Source organism: Tenrec ecaudatus, chromosome 14 (assembly GCF_050624435.1).
Source record: "Tenrec ecaudatus isolate mTenEca1 chromosome 14, mTenEca1.hap1, whole genome shotgun sequence".
Lineage (NCBI taxonomy): Eukaryota > Metazoa > Chordata > Mammalia > Afrosoricida > Tenrecidae > Tenrec > Tenrec ecaudatus.
In genome coordinates this window covers 54,227,072-54,243,461 of record NC_134543.1, presented here as the reverse complement: position 1 = coordinate 54,243,461, position 16,390 = coordinate 54,227,072, and the positions used below count along the sequence as shown (strand labels likewise).

At 44.1% G+C, this 16,390-nt stretch overlaps 1 protein-coding gene and 1 non-coding gene across 2 annotated transcripts; both read left to right on the top strand.

Annotated features, from left to right (window-relative positions):
- Positions 1–1,091: 1,091 nt before the first annotated feature.
- Positions 1,092–14,440, top strand: TMX1 (thioredoxin related transmembrane protein 1). Its single transcript, XM_075530954.1, has 8 exons — positions 1,092–1,320; positions 4,683–4,798; positions 5,986–6,031; positions 7,223–7,351; positions 10,056–10,101; positions 10,191–10,292; positions 10,406–10,472; positions 12,704–14,440. The coding sequence occupies exons 1-8, from the start codon at positions 1,169–1,171 to the stop codon at positions 12,877–12,879; spliced, it is 834 nt and encodes a 277-aa protein (XP_075387069.1). The 5' UTR covers positions 1,092–1,168; the 3' UTR covers positions 12,880–14,440.
- Positions 4,920–5,050, top strand: LOC142427077 (small nucleolar RNA SNORA70). Its single transcript, XR_012779906.1, has one exon. It is a non-coding gene; the product is annotated as a small nucleolar RNA SNORA70 (small nucleolar RNA).
- Positions 14,441–16,390: the final 1,950 nt, after the last annotated feature.

The window sequence follows — 16,390 nt, the reverse complement described above, 5'->3', positions numbered from 1 at the left end:
CTGTGGGGGTTTATTAAGTTGCTTATGTTGACTGAAAGGCTCTGTGCTTGTGGGGGCCTGAATTACTTGAGTCTCGATTGAGCTGCTTATCATCCATCTGATTATGGCTGTCGTGTGTGAAAGATAAGGAAAAGAGTTTACTGTAATGAATCAGCCAAAGTATAAATATTCAGATACAGTGCTGTGCATTGAACTCCTTCTGACCACAGGGGATAGACCCTCTGGGAATAGATAGTTATGTCTTCCCCTGCTAGATCTCAGAAAAAGGGGAATGACTCCTTAGGTCGGCATTAAGGTTAGAGGAACTGCTATTGGAAAGGGTACCTTTAAAATTCAGCATGGGTTCCCGACTCATATAAAGAAATTTAAAATGAAGTTAAAGCTTTGCTTTTAGACTGCTCTACTTCTACCAAGTGCTGCAAATTTTAGACTCTCCTACAAGACAAGGTGTTAAGCAATACTGATTGTAAATTGAGATGTAAAATGCAAGATTTTGTGGCAGCATCCTTTGTCCTCCATGCCTGACTTAAGTGGCCATGTTAAGAAGCAAACCAACATTCTGACGCCTATAAACTCCATGAATTTTAGCCCAACATTTCTTAACAAATGAGAACTCCACAGAGCATGTAATAGCTGGCTTAGTTGAAACTTTTATCATTATCTTGTGCGACCCTGAACGAGCCCTGGTGGCGTTATGCCTTGGGCTGCTAACCGCCTCGTGAGCAGTTCAGATCCATCAGCCATCCTCTGCAGAAAGATGGCCCAATAAAGATTTATGGCCTCGGATCGCGGTACCTAATCACTTAGCGCCCAAATACTGGCTTCTCCCCCCAAAGCCCCGCCGCGCTTTCTACACTGCGCCCTCGTGGTCTCTCCCCATGCCGGCAAGGCAGGTGCACTCGCTGCGGGCGAGCGCCAGAGCGAAGGTACCGTTTTCGGCCATGCGCACTCGGGAAAGGCGTTATCCTACGGAAAGCAACAACGCTCGGGCACCGGGCTCCGTCATGCGCATTGAGGTGCTGTGCGTGCGCGTGCTCGCGCGCGCGCGCGCGCGTCGTCGCGCGGTCCTGCGCATGGGCGGAGAGCGCGGCCAGGGCGGAAGTGGGGAGCTGCTGCGCGCAGGCCGGGGCCGCGGCGCTGGCTGCGGGCGGACGGGCGAGCGGCCGACATGGCGCCCTCGCGGAGCCTCGTGCTTTCCCTGGCAGCCCTGGCGACTCTGCTCTGCGCGGCTCCCGGGGCCCTCGGGCGGCGCGGCGACGTGCGCGTCGTCACGGACGAGAGCTGGCGAGAGTTGCTGGAAGGAGAGTGGATGATTGAATTGTGAGTGTGAGGTAGTTGCCGGGCGGCCGCCGGCCCGGCCGCGCCCGCGCCCTGCGCTCAGGCCCACCGCCCCCCACGTGGGCCCAGGTGTCCCCCGACGACGCCGGCGAGCGGGGCCCGGGACTCATCCCGAGCCACAAACGCCCCTTGCGATCAGTCACGGCGCGGCTCCACCGCGCTTCGTTTCCTACCTGGGACGCGGATCAAGTTCCCCCACAGGCACGCTAGTTTCGTACCGAGAGCTTCTGGGCGCCTCCGAGATTTTGTTCCTCTTCCGATTCTCCGTGACTTCGCGTCGTGGATTTGGAGTTGGGAGGAGCGGGCGTCTCACCAGTTTCCATAGTTTTTTTAATTTACAAGTGATCCGTTACAGATCCCTAGGCTTACCTTCACCGCCCAACGCAACTAGAGAACATTGAGCAGTGTGCCATCGCCTTGCTTTTGTTTAAACTCTGCCTCAAAACAACAGAACAACCCCCCAAAGCACTTTTTAGTGTAATTTGGGACACCTTACTTATTGTTGTTTATTATTTTTTTTACCGGACTAGGTACATTTTTCTTTGAAGTGCTGTGTTCCGTTAAGTTGGATCATTTCATTTTACGTCGTGTGTGTGTGTGTGTTGTGTGTTCCGTGTTCCTTCCTTTCCCTGCTGCTCACTTAAAGATTAGTAAACTGTATTCTAGTGTCACCATGAGTGGGGATTGACACAATGACAGCGGGTGTGGTTTCTTTTGAGCTTTTTTCCGAACCATATCCTGTGTTTCCTTTGGGTGTGATTTTGCAATGTAGGCAATGCCTTGGGTTTTCTTGCCTAAGTATCTTTGTAAAGTGGTATTGTGTTAACACGGACGGTTCATGTGTTAGGTGGTGTGATTGTAAACTCAGAAGTGCCAGATCATCATCAAGAACAGCAAACTGGGCGTGATTCCATTTAAATAATGCCCCTTAGCTTTAAGGGTTAATTGTGGTAGGACCCATGATGTGAGTGGTATTGGGGGGGGGGTCATGGTGATAGCACCATTATTGAGTGTTAAAAATTGTATACTTACCAAAACACTGCTAAGCACTTTATGTATATTGTCCTCCTTAATCCTCGTCCGAATTGTGGAAAGTAGGTACTGTTTCTGTTATTAAAGATGGGAACCCTATCACTAATAAACCTCTCTATTAGCCTGTGCTGATGTTGCTGGACTGGTTTCTTGGGTTCCCCGGCTCCAGCACATTTTTAGTTGGTATATCGTGAGTGTTGGGACCCTTTACCCCTTTTCTGTCCCTTTGACTTAGTAATTATGTGTTGGGCTGCTAACCATAAGGTTATCAGTTCGAAATCACCCGCCGCTCCATGGGATGAAGACGAGGGAGGCTTTCTACACCCATCAAGAGTACAGTCTCGGAAACCCACAGGGGCAGACCTACCTGGTCTTTCAGGGTTGCCTTGAGTTGGAATCGATTGGTTGGCAGTGACTTTGGAGATGTCACGCTGCCTGTCAGAGAGGCAGGCATACTGGACATCTCTAAAAGAGAACCCCAGAAAGTCCAGTCTGTAACTCTCAAGTCATAACATTCTTAAAAAGGAGGTTCAAGCCGGGAAATGTTTACAGAATACACATAATCTGCAACTTGGTGAGAAAAAAACAACCCAGCAGCTTGAAAGCAGCCAGGTAGAGGAAACGTAAGCGGTGGCAGCCTTTCTTTTCACGGCTGGCCCTTGTTGCAGGGTGCCCACAGGGCTTGGGAGTTTCATAAACGGGTGTTAGGCAATAGTGATTGTGAATTGAGATGTAAAATGCACTCAGGTGTTACTCTTAGGGATCACTGTAAAACTTGATCAAATTATATATAAAAATGTCAGTAAAAAGTGAATTCTTCAGACCCCAAAACACTGAATTTGAGCCAGGTCCAAATTGACATCCAGTTGACATTACAGTACAGATAAACCCCACACAGTCCACTTACTGAGTTGATTCCTGACTCAAAGTGACCCTTGTAGGGCAGTCAGCTGGTTTCAGAGACTAAATCTTTACAGGTGCAGATCGCCTGCTCTTTCTTCAGTGGATCCACTAATGGGGTAGAAGTGCACACCTTGCTGGCATAGCAGCCCAGAGCGGAGCCCACTCAGCACCAGGGCTCCTGGCAGTGCGCTGTTTTTTCTTTTCCTCAACTCCGAATTGTGAGTTGAAAGAGATCTGTAAAAAGCAATTTAGAAACAGAAAGGAACTTGCAGAATGGGATCTAGTTGTTAATCATCATAATCTGCTCTTAATTACAATGGAATTGTCCACAATAATAAGACAGCTCTGGTCAGAAATGTTGCAGATCTTTTCAGTGTAATACTTAAAGAATTTAGCTTTTCTCTATGGTACTAGTTTGTCTTGTTCTACAATCCCTATTTTAGCAGTTTGTGAACAGAAAAGCACAGGAAGGAAATTCAATGACGTATAGAAACCACCGTTGTGTTTAACACATGGAGGTTTGCTTCCTGGTCCCATAGAAAAACTGAGGCACGTGATAAGGGCATTCTTAGGGAAATCCTAGGGAAAACTCAGGGCTTGGAAAGGTCCGCAACACCAGTGATGTTTGCCCACAGAATTTATAAACCAGTTGTCTAGAAAAGGGATGAAGAGGCTGCCACAATGTCTTTGCCTTGTCTAGTTGTACATGTGGTTAAATTTGAAACCATGGTTTAATACAAGAAAGGAGAATTTCTAGCTTCTTCCTTTTTCTCCCCCCCCCCCCCCCCCCCCCCCGCACCAAGCAAGCCATCCCATGGCAACAGTCAGGTGGCTGCCAATCCTAAAAAACAGGCATGTTGTGACCACCGCCCAGGCCACTTCTTTTCCTCTCAGGACACCTTGCATTTGTGATTCCTGCTGTGTTCCTGAGATTGGTAAATGCCGGTTTGGCTTGGAGTTTTCTGGTGGCGACCTCTTAATAGAGACATTCCAAGATTTTTCTTCATGGGCTGTCTCTGCATTTGAAAAGGCCTCTAGATGTTAAAATTTTATTCTGAGAATGGCTTTGTGTGTCATGAGATCATAGTTTTGGACGTCTAGAACGCCAGACCCACCCACCAGCATTTGAAACACACAAAAGTTAGTACTTTGTCCCTGGCACTGTCCACAGTAGAAAATACGATACATTTCAAAGTTTTTATCTAGGAGAGTCTCTTAGTGTGTGTAAATGTAGTCTCACTTTTTAAAAGTTTAAAACTAGGAGTTTCTATGGTCACCAATGATTTGTACATACTAAGCCCTACTATATGTTTGCTTTGTTTATATTTGTAAATACTCATATGTTGTTAGATACCATTTCATTGTTAGTTGTTTTCTCCCTTTTTTGTTTTTTAAACTATATTTCTTAGCTATGCTCCATGGTGTCCTGCTTGTCAAAATCTGCAACCCGAATGGGAGAGCTTTGCTGAGTGGGGAGAAGACCTGGAGGTGAATGTAGCCAAAGTGGATGTCACAGAGCAACCAGGTAAGGCCGAGTCTGGGGGTTGTTTTGCTTGTTTCTTTGCAGGTTAGGCTGTGACATCTGTCCTTGCCTCCACATTATGAGGCCTTTAATTGCCCGCTCATTCCGTTTTGCAAGCATAAGTCTGCAGCTACTCCAGCCGACTGGCCCCCTCCTCCTTGGGGGCTCGGTGTGCACTGGCTGCACCTGCAGGCTCCCTGATGGTATATATAGCTCGTTCCTTGTATGTTGCTCTAAGGGACCTTGGGGACATCACCTCCCTTCTTGTCCAGATAACTGCTTCAAATCTTTTGTTTGCATCTCGGGACCCAGAATAGTATGTAGGATGCCTCTGAGAACCCTTGCCACTATAACTTGACCAACCAGTTGTTTGCATCATACCAAGTTTCAGAATAGCTGAGTTTTTCCTAGGCTCAGAGTGAGAGTCACTGATGAGAGCAGGCCCAGATCTCTGAGATCAGACATTCCCAGATCTAATGCCTTCATGTTTGTGAGGCCAAGTCCCCTCTCAGCTTGGCCCCTGAACAAATAATTTGCCCTGCCCTTGAGGGTACTCTCTCTGACCAGCCTCATCCCCTTGTTCTTCTCCTGCCCCTCATAGTCATCCCAGCTAATATGTAGGGAGCATGTCACGGTTTCTAGCTTTGTGTGTTTTACATATGTTGTTTATACCTCACACAACCTTGTGGCATAGTAAATAATAATCCATTTTACTTACATGAAAACGGAGGCATAAAGATCTTAATCTTCAATTTTATCAGTGTTTGGCTTTTGGTAAGAATAAATGTTAGCTGCTAATGTTGTGGTCCTTATTCATAATGTAATTTCATTTGACTTTACACCCCTGTTTCAAACAAACAAAAGCAATATATGTCATGTTACACTATTGTTTTGATCACATCTAATCAACCAAATATTTATGTATGCATTTGCAAATGTCTCTATTCAAGCTTTATGTAAATATTTTATTGAGGTTCTATAGTGTTTTCCTAAAGTTGCTCTAAGTAAATAGTTGAGATTAAGTTTTATTGTCTTTTATAAAGCTCAACTAGTTTAGGCATCATTTCATATTTCCCTATCAGTATTTAAATAGCTTAAAATTAACCTTAAGTAACTAGTAGTTGGCCCATATAAGACATGTTATGTGAGCTCTCTTGTATTTATTCCAACTCTTTTATGTCCTTTTGTAGGGCTGAGCGGGCGATTTGTAATAACTGCGCTTCCTACTATTTATCAGTAAGTATTTGAAGAACTGTAGTTATAGAGACCAGGACCCTGTTGGGTTAGTGGGTATGGATTGAGCAGTTAACCACAAAATCAGCAGTTCGAAACCACCGGCTGCTCTGTGGGAGGAAGATGGGGGTTCTCTGAAACAGCCTCAGAAGCCCACAGGGGCGGTTCTGTCCTGTTCCTATAGGGTCGCTGTGAGTCAGAGTGGGCTCAGTGGCAGTGAGTTTTTTTAGCTTGTTCCTTTCTGATTTTCTGTTCTGTCTCTCTGAGTGCTTCTTTCTCCCCTTTCCCTCAGTCCATTTCCCTCTGACTTTTGACTGCCTGTAATCAGTCTTCCCCCTTTCTTCTCCTGCCTCACACCCCTAGAACAGTGTTGAGATTTTCTACTGTCTCTTGAAATTCTACCCATTCTTCAAAGAACAATTTAAATGTCAGCTTCTCCACAGAAGGACTTTCTTCACTGGGCAGGGAGAAGGAGGCATCCACTGTGGTCTCTAGTGCTGGGTGGGGAAAAGATTTCTTAACCCTACTGTAGGTCTTAGGGAGCGATCAGAAGGGTTTACATCGAGGTGGTGAAAACAGAAGTGTGAATTAAGTCAGATTAGACTGGCTGTATTATTTTGGGTCGTTTGGAAATAATGAAGATCGGAGAGCAATGGGAATGCAAATCCCTCTGCCAGAAGTCAGTGCATTGGGGCTGAAGAGGTGGACGTGAGCGTAAGGGAGATTCAAAAGCAGACTGAAAAGGAGAATGATTAAACGTGGGGGAAGACACGTACTGGGGCCAGTGACTCCAGGGATTTAAGGCCGGGCGGCTGCAGTGATGGGAGGGTGTGAAATGTCTTAAGCTCGCTAGTGTGTGCCAGACACTAAGATAACGGCTCTTTGTTATTCGTTTAACGTGTGTCTGGTACATAAGACTTAATATCTGGGACTTTTCCACTTAATGTGTTCCATGATTTCATTCCTGGTGAGTAATTATAAAGTCTTGATAATGAATGTTTAAAAATGTGAGCTCGTTATGTAATTAAATTTGGGGCAAAATGTCTTGAGGAGATAATTAGTATAATTTGTCATCTGCGTGTTACTAATGATCTTAAATATTAGGATTGACTATAAAATGAGGTAAAGGAATAGCAAAATTACATCTTTTATATATGAGGTGCAGCTTAATTTTTTTACTTTGATCCTCCGTAGTTGTAAAGATGGTGAATTTAGGCGTTACCAGGGCCCAAGGACTAAGAAGGACTTTATAAACTTCATAAGTGAAAAAGAATGGAAGAGTATTGAACCTCTTTCGTCATGGTTTGGTCCTGGTTCTATTCTGTAAGTATGAATGGTTTTTCTCGGAATTAATTGAAACATACTTGTACTTCATGTAAATAATGTATTCAGGCCCCATTTATTTCCTGAATTATTACAGTGAATTTAGGTTTATTACATATTAATGTATATAAGATTATATACTACTTCCATCCTTTAGAAAGAGATTCTGTAGAGTTAGTTGGATTCCTTTTCAGGGACCCTTTAGCTTCACAGAGGTGGGCATTTCATCGAGAGAGAGAGACGCAGTGTCCCTCAGACGTATGAGCAATGTAAAGCTGCCAATGCAGTGTAATAGTTTGAGGAAGACTCAGATGTTTACCCTCTCCCTGTAGACTTCATTCTTGCGGTTGGCTTGCGTGTTTATTCCCTGAATGACGGGACTAACCATCGAGCTTTGTTGATAGCTATGGACCTCTGGTGGCCTAGTGGTTATACAAGGTCATCAGTGACCAGCAGCAGCTCGGAGGGAGAAAGATGGGCTTTCTACTCCTGTGAAGAGTGATAGTCGAGAGGGGCAGCTCCATCCTGCCCTGTGGGGCTCCTGTGGGTCGAGGTTGCCTCGACGGCAGTGAGTTTGAAGTGGCAGCTACATGTCTTCATAGCAGTTCTGGCACATTTCATTCTGTGGAGCTGTCGGAGGAGGAAATAACAGTCACGCTTCCTGCTGTGCCAATGGGACAGGGCTGCACAGTCAGGTCACTGCGTCTCCTTTGCTGTGCTTGGAAGGGAGTCTAGCCCCCACCACTAATCACGGGTTTGGTAGGCACAAGTGGACGGTTGAGGTATATAAATAGTATATTAAAATCATGGAGAGCATGAGGAATAGAGGAGAGATTGAAATAGTGGAGTCAGACACATTTCATGATAGTATGCTCACCTCAGCCCCGCTTTGTGGTCCATGTGGAGAGAGGGAGAGGGGAAGGGAGACAAGGGGAAAGGGAACAGGGGGACAAGGACAGGTGAGGAGAGGGAGAGCCAGGAGGGAGGGAGGGAGGGACAGACAGACAGACAGTCAGACAGACGAGCTCTTTATTAACACAGGGAGGAGTGTGCAAGCCCACTCATTACAGGTAGAGACATACGTCACAGGAAGGGGTGCACTATAGGTTATACAGCAATGAGGGGGGGACAGTCTAGGGGTATGCATGCAATAGAAAGAGGAGGGATTGGGAATATTTATGTGACAAGATTGGTGGATCCTAGATTCAGGATGGCAGCCTAACTTGATGTCACTGAGTGGGTTTGATCTGTTCTCTGGATCTCCATAGTAACCATTATCAGGGTGTAAACCCCACTTACAGGAACCAAGCTAATGCTCGCAAGCCTCAGGGAGAAGTAGTCCATTGTCCCCACAGCAGTCTGGCAGCTGACTGCCTCAAGGGAAGTAACTTTTACCATGAGCTGCAAGCAGTGTCCTAAGTCTAACATATTTGGGGAGACGACTTGGGAGAAGTCTTTCTGTTCCCCACACTTTGCTATAACAGGTTTTGCCGAGGTCACCGTGTACACATCCTACTGTGGCTGAGTGATCTATTCCTGTCCCCTCACCCTTGGGGAGTAGTGGTTATGTACTGGGCTAACAGCAAGGTTGGGTCAGCTGTTCGAAACTCCCAGCTGCTCCCCGGGAGAAAGAGGAGGCTTTCTACCTCCTTGAAGAGTTAACCTTGGAAACCCTTAGGGGCAGTTCTCTGCTGTCCTATGAGTCAGAATGGACTCGATTGGCAGTAGGCTTTGCTTGAGTCTCCTAACTGGTTTCACTTCCTTTGGGGGCTTGGGGAGGGGGGACACAAACCCTTGAAGAAAGAATAATATCTTGGCTTCTGGGAGAGGACGTATCAGTGTCAGCCAGCCCTAAGCAGTATTTTGAAGGAGAAATCTGTCATTTAGCACTTTTCCTTGGCATGCCTCTTAGTCTTTTCTTGAAACAAACCCCCCCCCCCCCAAAACTTTTGAATTGAATTGTCCTTTAGCTGTCAGAACTCCTTCACGGAACCACCACACCGACCCAATTAAGAGACCAGCCACACACGTGTTAGAGACCTGTTGCAGACCGTCTCTGACACCCCAGAGGCACCCTGGAGAGGAACTTCTGGTCGGGGGTGGGGTGGGAGGGAGAGTGGTGGTGGAGCCTTGGCTTGCTTCTCCCCAGTTCCTTCTCTGGAGTTTGCTCTTCCTGAGGGAGAGGTTCCCTTCTCAGCTCCTTCTCTGGAGGATTTTGCCCTTTGCACCCTGTCAGCCTAAGCCTGTCTTGAACTTAGGGATGGCCCATTCCTCAGAGATTTCGCATAGTGTCTCATTTACATGAGTTTCTATTTTTACTTTAAAAAACACAAAATCCAAGTGTACTACTGTCTCTGTGCTAAACAAGTAACCTCAGATAGTCTTTGGATAAATTGCTTGAACAAATGATTTTTTTTTAATTGGAGAAATTAAGATGAAAGCTTAATGTCAAAGCAATAAAATTAGATTTTGTTAATTGCAATGAAGTTGCAAAGTAGTGGTTTGATTACCTTTAATCATTAGCATTTTAATCACAATCATTAAATTTGTGATATATCACTTGTCTTAAGACCACTCTTAAAATCTGTTGTATTGGGGAAATAAGAGAGTATAAAATAGACTAGATAGAGGCGTAGTGAAGCAGAAGTAATGTATTTTAGAAGTGGGCCTTGTAATCGGTTTTCAATCCTCTCTTTCATTTTAGGATGAGTAGCATGTCGGCGCTCTTCCAGCTGTCCATGTGGATCAGGGTATGGCCTAACTTGTAATCTTATTGTAAGCACTTTTGGAACCTTTACTTTTTAAAATTGTTGATGTTTGCTTTTCCTTCTGCTTTCAGACTTGCCACAACTATTTTGTGGAGGGCCTGGGGTTGCCCGTGTGGGGCTCGTACACAGTTTTTGCTCTAGCAACCCTGCTTTCTGGACTGTTCTTAGGACTTGTAAGTATTCCAGAGTATTAGGAAAACTAGAGTTTTCAAAAATGTGGTAGTGTGCTATATTGGACTAGTTCTATCAGTATTACGCGCTTCAGCTTCTCCCTGTGTTTTTGCAGTGTATGATATTTTTGGCAGATTGCCTTTGCCCTTCAAAAAGGCGCAGACCACAGCCGTACCCTTCAAGTAAGTTTGTATTTTAATGTCTGTTTTGTATTCACTGTAATCCCAGTCATTTCTGTAGACACAGTCCCATAGTTGATACGTTGTCCCATTCCTCCAGCTTGTTCCTGGTGTGGAGTGGTGGTCTCTGTGTCGGCTATGCCATAGACTGTGGGGGCAGATAGGAGACGGGGGCTTTAAGACATTCGTGGAAAAAATGGGATGAAAAGATACTGGAGTTTTTCCATGAACTCTTTGAAGCCCATATATATATTTCACGTGAGAATGACAGATCATGGATTTTAGACATTGCTATCTTCTTGTCTTTTTTTAGTAGGGAAATTTCTAAGATTGTGTATAATTTCAAGACATTTATTAACTTTGAGACACTTAATAATTTTCATCTGCCATCTACTTATTTGGAAGTGTCATATTTATAAGTCTGCTTGAATGTACCTGTCAGAAATTTAAATAGCTTAAATTGTACTGTTGAAGTTGCTCATCACCACAGTGACTGCATTCAATGATGATGATGTGCTTGCCAGCCAGTTGTAAGTTGGGGGCCTAGGGTACTAGGAAAAGCAACTCAACAAGCTCTTTGGGGGTTGACATTGTCCCTGCACTGTACTGGACAACAAGCCCACGTAATTAGAAGCATGTGCTCTTCCTCTGTTGTAACATGGAAGATCTTCATGAATCCGATGAGACGGGTTGATAACGCTGTCATTCTGTGGGTGCCCCCTGATCAATTTTCTATGCTCATGACGTGTGACACAGCCGCCCCATCCTTCAGTGCACAGCACGCTCCCACTGTAAGGGGCAGTGATTTGAAGGGCTGTGCTTCAGTTGTGGCGGAAAGCAGGACACGTGGCTCTCAGTACGATACGAGTGATGCTTCACGCTGCGGGGAGTTTGAGGATGGAGGTGGCTGGTCTCCGGGCTCAGGTGACCTTGCCAAGATACTGTTTTAATTGTTTAGAACCTGGATCTTCCCCTGGCTTCCTTCTCAGTCTGGCTTTCCAGTCAGTAGCAGGAGCTGATTCTAGAAGGAGAGACCACTAAGTCTTACAGTAAGAAGGCAGCCCGCTTCCTTGTTAGCTGGTGGAGGATTCTAGGCGGCTCCTGCGTACATTCTCGGACCAGTCGCTGCACGCAGGGTTTCCCAGCCTCAGCTGCTGTACAGGCAATTTGGACAGGCGCATTCTTCGTTGTGAGAGACTGCCTTGCACATTGTAAAACATTTCAGGACCTCACTAGGTCCTTCACCCAGGAGCGTGACAACCAGAAATTTCTCCTGATACTGCCAACTGTTTGCTGAGGTGACACATCCTAACCTCCCCCGAGAGCGGGCTGCCGTGAACTGTAGCGTTCACTGCAGCACATGGGCTGGGGCTAGAGGAGGCGCTGTTAGCCCAGCGGAAGGAGAGACGTGCTAGGTAGCAGACCAAACACAGTCTCCCTTGTACTGATTTCTTCCCATTTTCCATCTTACAGCCCCCTCCCCATTCTGGATTGTCTAGGATTAGGGGCAGCCTGGGGTCAATGAACACATAGAGTTTATTGGCCCAATTCCATCTTGTATGTCTCAATGACAATCGTGACTGTAAACAAAAGTTACAGGGCAGTGGGCCCTACAAAAATAGAAAAGGCCTGTGTACATATTAAAGAACTCATTGGGTTATAGATGCCTTATATTTTTATCATTTATTGTTTGTGATTATATTTTAATAAGCTTGTAAAATATGGGGGAAGGGAAGCAGACACAGTAGGAAACCAGTTGAGAAAGATATGGGCATGCTTTAGCCTCTCATCAGAAATGACTTCGTGCCCTATTCGCTCAGGAACTAATACAAGGGTAGTTTTGAAGTTTATTTCACTTATTTATTAACTTTATGTACTTAATAGATTTATTTCATGTGGCTAAATATTTAGTAACAAATTGATATGAATGTAATGTAGTTCTAGTTCATGTAGTGTACTTTCTTATACTTTTATATTCACACCAATATTCTAGTTCATTAATTTCACTTCAACTTACAAATAGATGGATCGTTAGAATGAATTTGGTAAGTAGAACAGATCTTCTAAACAAAATTTTACTTTTGTAGGATCTATTGTTTAGAAATCCTAAAACATTATAGATATCTAAGCGAATTATAGATAGATAACATTATCCCACTGTGAATATCTATTGCTTTTATGCTAAAGTGAATCTAATATGTCAAGAAAACACATTGTTGCTCTTTATCTTTAAGAAAAATTATTACCAGAATCTTCTCAACCTTTGAAAAAAGTGGAGGAGGAACACGAGACTGAGGAGGAAGATCTTTCCGAAGAGGAAGCCGAAAGGAGAGGCACAAACCCAGACTTGGCACAGAGCGCCGTCAGGCAACGTGCTGTGGGCCCTCTGGCAGCCACACAGAACTCTTAGTTATTTTATAGATACTTTACCATGGTTTTCACAAAGAAGACCGTTTTGGGGGGTTTGGAGTGAACTCTTTACTTGACTTTACGTTGCAGGGGATGGAATAGATTGTCATTAGATGGAGCAATGTATCTTCAGAAACTAAAGGTAGTACTAGGTATAATTGTTCGAAATATGATTTATGACTAGCATGGTGGTTTTAACAATTCTTTAATCTTTGGAAACTTTGGTGCCAAGCAGTAAAATGTGGGGTAAGCTTGTTTAATGATAACTTGTACTAAGTCTGAGTTGAGAATTTGCATTTCCAAGTATTGCATTATTGGAGTATTTAAGAAGTACTAGCAGATTTACTTTAGAGAAAAGTATTTCTCATTTGATATAATTTTTCTTAGTTTCACTGTGTGAAAAAAACAACAACCTATTTCCCATAAATGGGAATTTTGCCCATTGTTTAAAGGAATGTACGTTTTAATGCAACTCTGGTCTTTTTAGAGACATCCCAAATCTCCTCATTTATAGATTATGCAGCTAGTAACAAACTTCTGTGCTTTAAGTATAGCTTTCTGGTAAACAGACTGTTACTGATGTAGGCAGCTTTGCTGAGTCCATGGTGTGTTTTGGTTCCTATAAAGGTTGGTGATTGCCTCTTATGTTCCCCTCTCTTCAGTGGATGGTTTGTATTTTTCTTATTTACCATGGGCTACTTTTTCATTTTCCCAATTTCAGTAAATGGTAATCATTTGGATTTAATTTTATTTTTGTAGAAAGAGTGCTTTTTACTTTGGTTTTGTTTCAGACGGAAAGATCCTTAAAATTGAAGAGCCACCGATAGAATATTTTAAATGTTGGCCACTCATCTCAGATGGTCACATTAGGCTTGTTGAACCGCAAGCGAACGTTTTTCTTTGGATGTGAAGTTGAACTCTCCTTTCTTATTTGATGTGCGGTGAACATTCCTCTTCTTTGCCATTATGGGAGCCTTATATTTGCATATCCAAAGCTCAGAGGAGCTTAATTTGATAGAAAATAAAGTTTGCATTCTACTCAGGAAAAAATACGATTTCATTGTATTTTTGTTCATACATGCACAGAGTTCTTAATTGATTCTTAAAAGTCAGTGTATGCTTGGTATTTTTAATTGTAACACGTTTGTGAAATGGCACGCTAACTTCTGTACTTTGTTAACTTTCGGTATGTGGTGTTCGACAGGTGGAAATCGGCAGGATGGCTCATTAAATCTGTTTTGACTTTGTGAAGACTAGAACACATTTGTTCACTTTCCAGGAGAGAGGTGGGGAGGGTGGGGTTTGTGTTTGCCACAAACAAAGACAAAAAGAAGCAGATTCCGAATGAATCACCTGCTCATGACATAGTAGATGGTTTCTGTAATGCTTCCTTTCTCCTGGGTTCTGCTGCGGTGGGAATCCCGCAGATTTCTAGTATCCTAAGGCACAACAGTTTTCTAGAATGTTAAATGCTCTCTCATTGAAGAGTCTGGATGTATAATTTTGTAATGCTTTAGAAAAATATGCTTAGCACAAAATAAACTTTAAAGCACTTCATGTAACCCCAAAGGACTAATGTGATTTCTAGTTGTAAAACAAAACCATAAAAACCCTTCACTGCCAGCAAGTTGATTCTGACTCATCGTGACCTTACAGAACAGGACTGTTCTTTAGGGTTTCAGAGACTAATCCACCTGGCAGCAGACAGCGTCATTAATCTGAAGTACACCTGCTCTGGCCTTGCTTCACCCGCTGTGCCACCAGGGGTCCTTGAAAAAAGGCTTACTGCTTTGTGTTTACTTTTTTTACTAATACAGTAGGTGACACAAGCATCAGGTTTCTAAGTAATTAGATAATAAATATACAGAAAACAGTGGGCTGACTCAGGCAAGAATCTTGATAATTCAGAAAACAAATGGTCCCTCATTTCTTCAAGATTGTCACGAGACGCCTACGTGAATGAAACGGGCAACTACCTACGTGTGCATTTGCTTGTTTTATGGAATGTTCGAGAACACATTACGTAGAAAATGAATAACTACAGCATGTTCCTTTGCGGATGCACTCTGTGATTCACTCTACGCTACAGTGGAGAAGTCGGTTTGGTCCACAAAGACCTGAAACTTAGGGGACTGACATACCTCTTTGCCTGGACTAATAAGAGAACCTGAAGAAGGCTTAAAGGGATGTATGAAAAACAGGCTTACAAAAACGGTTGTATGAAGTTGATGAGAATCAGTCTCTCCACATGTGGCCGTCCCGTGGTCTTTATGAAAGCAGGCTGCCAGGCCGTGGTCTTTGTGCAGAGCTGCTGGCGGGCTTGAGTGCACTCGGGTTCGTAGTCCACTTAGGCCACTGCGTGGGTGCTTCAGAAGGATCGGCCCAAGATTTCTGTCCGCCAGAGGTTAACGCTGTCTCAGACGTGCAGCTTTTCCTAACGGCCTTCCTTCGCACTCCTCTCTGACAGCGGTGTTGAGTTTGAGCCCAGGTGCAGATCTCTTGTGCAGGGTCTTCCACGTTTTTGCTGACCCTCAACCAAGCATGCCCTTTGCCAGGGCTGGTCTCTCCTGAGAGCACATTCCAAGTCAGCAAGGAGCCGTCCAGGTGTACTACATCCAAGCCAGATTTATTCTGTTCCTTCCAGTGCACGGTCCTTGTATAGCCACCCTCTTGCCATATTCATTGTCCAGCTTTCACAGGCGTGTGAGCCCATTGAAGGTTCAGTCCTCAAAGTGACATCTCTGCCCTTGAACCCTTTATAAAGGGCTGTGTAGATTTGCCCAATTCAATGTGTACTTGGCTTATTTGCTGTTTGTATGAACATTGGTGGGGTCACATGTAAAATTCCTCGACATCAGTCTCAGCTCAGTTTATCATGATTGCCTTGATCCAGTTGTGAGGACTTTCCTTTACCCTGAGTTGTAATCCATGCTCTGGTTTCCAGTCTTCATCAGCAAGTCTTTCACACTCTGTTGGGTTTTAGCAAGCAAGGCTGTGCCATCTGCATATCATAGCTTATTAAGGGGCTTGTACAACTCTCTAAAAAAATTTTTATTGAGTGCTCTTACAGTTCTCATCGCAAGCCATACATATATCCATTGTGTCAAACACATCTGTACATATGTTGTCATCTTTCTTTTTAAAATTATTTTATTGGGGCTCATTCAACTCATCACAATCCATATATACATAAATTGTATAAAGCACATTTATATATTCGTTACCCTTATCATTCTCAAAACATTTGCTTTCCACTTAAGCCCCTAGCATAAGGTCCTTATTTTTTTCACTCCCTCATGAACCCTTGCTAATTTATAAATTATTATTTTGCCCTATCTTACACTGTCCAACGTCTCCCTTCACCTACTTTTCTGTTGTCCATCCCCCAGGGATGAGGTTATATGTAGATCCTTATAATTGGTTCCCTCTACCCACCCTCTTGGTATCGCCACTCTCACCCCTGGTCCTGGATTCCCTGTTTCCAGTTCCTATCTGTACAAGTGTACATCCTC

Bases quoted from the DNA above. Each gene is read 5' to 3' on its own strand.
- TMX1 (XM_075530954.1), top strand. From the start codon at position 1,169: ATGGCGCCCTCGCGGAGCCTCGTGCTTTCCCTGGCAGCCCTGGCGACT. The intron at 6,032-7,222 runs GTAAGTATTTGA...GATCCTCCGTAG, and splicing joins GCGCTTCCTACTATTTATCA to TTGTAAAGATGGTGAATTTA. The intron at 10,473-12,703 runs GTAAGTTTGTAT...TTTATCTTTAAG, and splicing joins ACCACAGCCGTACCCTTCAA to AAAAATTATTACCAGAATCT.